Genomic DNA, 3,256 nt, shown 5'->3' with positions numbered 1-3,256 from the left:
CGTGCTGGAAAACAATAGGGACCCTGGGGCTCTGAACGCCAAGTTCTTTCCATTCAAGTGGTTTGAGTTGTCTCATTCTTGTGTTTCATTACCGCAGCAGCAGCACGACTGATTGCAGACAAACCATCGCAGAAGCAGGTCAAACAGTGTGTTGGAAGGTTTCCTCTTTGATCTGAGGGAGCGTGGTCTTGTCTCTGGTGGCAGAAAAGTTGGGCTTAGTGCAACAGACTCTGTTCTTCAGAATCTCCAGCTCGGTTTAAATCCTCCGCATTGTGGTGCTCTGGCGTAGCTGCAGTCACAGAAGAATATTACCGGCCTCCGCGTGGCACAGACAGCAGTTCAGGAGAACTGGGAGGCAGGAAGGCCAGACCCTGCTACAGATGAGTGCGTCCAAGAGCCGGGAGAGAGCGTCTCCAGCTGCAGCGAACAAGGAGAATGGAAGCACGGAAGTGGCTCTGGCTTTTGACTGAGCAAAGTTTCAATCGGCGTTTTTGATCATGTTCCCAATGCTGAAATCCAAGTTGGCTGGTAAAAAATGCCCACCCCTTTTTGGAATGTGCACCCACATCCACCTCTCTCAAAGCAGTGCTTGGGTGGGATGGCACACACGTGGTGTGGCACTAGCCAGTAGTGTGGCCCCGGCGAGGTCCCTGTCTGGCGCTGTGTCTGCTTGTCCCCCCCCAGGCATGGCTTGTTCCTAGCACAGTCTCTATGTTCATGTGCAGCTCTACCAACTGGCCCACAAACTCTTCCCTGGGGTGTACCACGGCTCAACAGATTCCTTTTCTAGGATCTCGCAGCAACAACGGGGGATGAATCCAATGACCATCAAGGCCCACCTGGGCAGTGGTTTCTGTTGTGTCTTAGAAGTGCATTGCCTTTATGGATCTTTGCCTTAAAGTACTTGCAGCGTGAGTGATATTTACCCGACTCCATCCGTCACCCAAGGAGCCAGATGCCCGCAGTGTGCAGCCTTGTTATTGGCTGCCATCCTGCAATCTGACAACCTAACAACCAGAAGCAACTTCCTCCTCTTCCTTATTAAATCTGAGCCCTGGTACTTTGGATGCTCCCCTGTCTTTCCTTGTGTGCTTGTCATTTGGGAATTTCTTAAAATGGCCCTGTGCCACATAATTCAAGTGGAACTGCGATTTGAAGGTTAATGAAGGAATTTCACACACGGGATCTTCAAAATGAACACGGTTAGACACGACTCTGCCTTGTGAACTGTCAGCAATGGGTGAACTTGTGTGAAGGCAGCAGTTTCCCTCCCAACTCCCATAGACAACCTTTAAGCTCTTAAAACACAGGTGGGTCTCTGAATCTTGCTAGAAGTGTTTCAGCCGCTCTGTTGTAGGGTAGTTGTGGTAGAGTGATAAGACACGTTGCCTGTATCTGGAAACGAAGACTAGCAAGTGCTGAGTGCTGTGTGTTGGAGAGGGTATAGTGAACACCTTGCCCCGCTGCAGTCTGGCTCCAGTTAGCTAAGAGCTGAGGTGTTGTGTCCAGCGCCTCGCTCTAATGCCTTATGATGTTTTCAATACTATAGTCAGGCCATAATTTTCCAAAAATCCCATTAATTTCTGTGCTGAAACTGAAGCCTGAGCATCAGGGGGATCTGATAGGGGAAACCAAATGTCCACAGCCACTCATTTGTTCGGTTAGCTGGGCTCAGGCTTGGCAAGAGTCAAAGCAATGTGGGAGCTCTTCTGGCATGTACCAAAAGCAGAGGTCCCAGGAGCTTGCAAGGCAAAGTGGGATGTCCCAAGGGTCTGCTGTGTGCCTTGTGTCAGGGAAGTTTCTCTTGGATGCTTTGGCCTTCAGGGTGGTGGTGTCAGACGGGTCCACGTGGGTGGATTCCCGTTCCGTGCTGGGGAATTGTCCCCTCCTCGGGGAACGGCAGCTTGTAAGTGCTATCAGTTGCTGCTGAGACACAAAGGTGCTGGGTCCAGTGCTAAGGAAAGAGCTTTAACTGGATAACTGATGGCTAACAATGAACAAAATCACTAGGTTTTGCCTTTGGCTATGGAGATATCAGGAATTCAGTGCTTCCTTTTAGTCGCAGTGCTGGGAAAAAGGCACTGCAGCCCGTCTCTTATCAGAGAACTACTGCTAAATGGAGAAAAGCTGACAGCAAATATTTACTCTCGGATCAATTCTGTTTAAAGTGCAATGTTTGTAGCAGAGCTTGGACACAGGAAGGTCAGGTGTAGGATCAAGGCTGCATTTATATAAAGACAGAGGAATATGCACTGGAAACCCTTGCTTAGAAAAGGAAAAGACCAGAGGATTTTGAAAGTCACGCCATGAGGATCTTAATTTTTGTCCTCACACTGAGCGCTTTCTCATGTTCAGGTAAGAACGGAACCACGTCCTCTTCCTTACGGTGGTTTAGGGAGGAAAAGTACGAGACCACAGTGAACTTTTAATGGAACTGTGCCTCTGTCTCAGGGTTTCCAGTGTACGACTATGAACTCCCTGTCATGGAAGAGGCTCTCAATGCTTCCATTGCAAGGATCAATTCTCAGTCTTGGGGGACAAACCTGTATGGTGTTGTCAGGAGCCATGTCACAAGAGTAAGTGTGCAGACAATGGAGATCCTTTACCTGGAGTATGCTTTGCTGTGGTGGAAAACTTTTTTTCACTCAATCCTGCAAACCCAGATTTAGTTGGAGTTTTCTGATGTTGCTTGGAAGAGGGTGGGTTTGGGGCATTATCTGAAGCTATGGCTTTAAGAACTTAAATATTCGTTGTATGTTGGTTTGTAATTAAAAATACTTTAGGACTTCAAGTTTCCCACTCCTAGCATAGAAAACTTTGAGGGATGTCTTGTAAGATTTTGTTCAAAACTGATGTTTTTGAATACCTCCAGCTAACTGCTTTGCTTTGGGCATAAAGTAACCTGGTTCATCTGAAGGTCTCAGCTGAACATCTGCACTGCTAATTAAATGCCACCACAAACATATTTAGGATTCTTTCTCCAGTCTGTGTTTACGTCATCTGTCCCTACACACCAATTCTGGTTTAAGTCTACTAGTGTCTGAACGCAGGCAGGAAACCCTTATCTGTTTTAATTTGTGCTGCTAAGAAATGTATTGGATACTCAGAATTAAGGAGTTAAAGCTTCCTAATTTAAAGCTAGCATGTCCATGTTCCTGAACATCCTCGGAACCATTCTGTTTCTATAGATGGCATGTAACAAGTCTTCTGCAAGAATGAATGACAAGATGACTTTTGGATTGATCTATTTTGGGGG

General features: G+C 47.1%; 1 protein-coding gene across 1 annotated transcript in view; it reads left to right on the top strand.

Annotated features, from left to right (window-relative positions):
* Positions 1 to 2,306: 2,306 nt before the first annotated feature.
* The window catches only part of SPP2 (secreted phosphoprotein 2, 24kDa), a 5,650-nt gene continuing 4,700 nt past the window's right edge, over positions 2,307 to 3,256 (top strand). Inside the window, exons 1-2 of the mRNA XM_009586884.1 lie at positions 2,307 to 2,355; positions 2,452 to 2,576. Of these exons, the coding sequence (XP_009585179.1) occupies positions 2,307 to 2,355; positions 2,452 to 2,576 (174 nt within the window). The remainder of the gene's footprint in view (positions 2,356 to 2,451; positions 2,577 to 3,256) is intronic.

This window comes from Fulmarus glacialis, unplaced genomic scaffold (genome assembly GCF_000690835.1).
Source record: "Fulmarus glacialis isolate BGI_N327 unplaced genomic scaffold, ASM69083v1 scaffold4351, whole genome shotgun sequence".
Taxonomy (NCBI): Eukaryota; Metazoa; Chordata; class Aves; order Procellariiformes; family Procellariidae; genus Fulmarus; species Fulmarus glacialis.
Note: the sequence above shows the minus strand (reverse complement) of the source record. Positions and strands in the feature narration are given on the sequence as shown.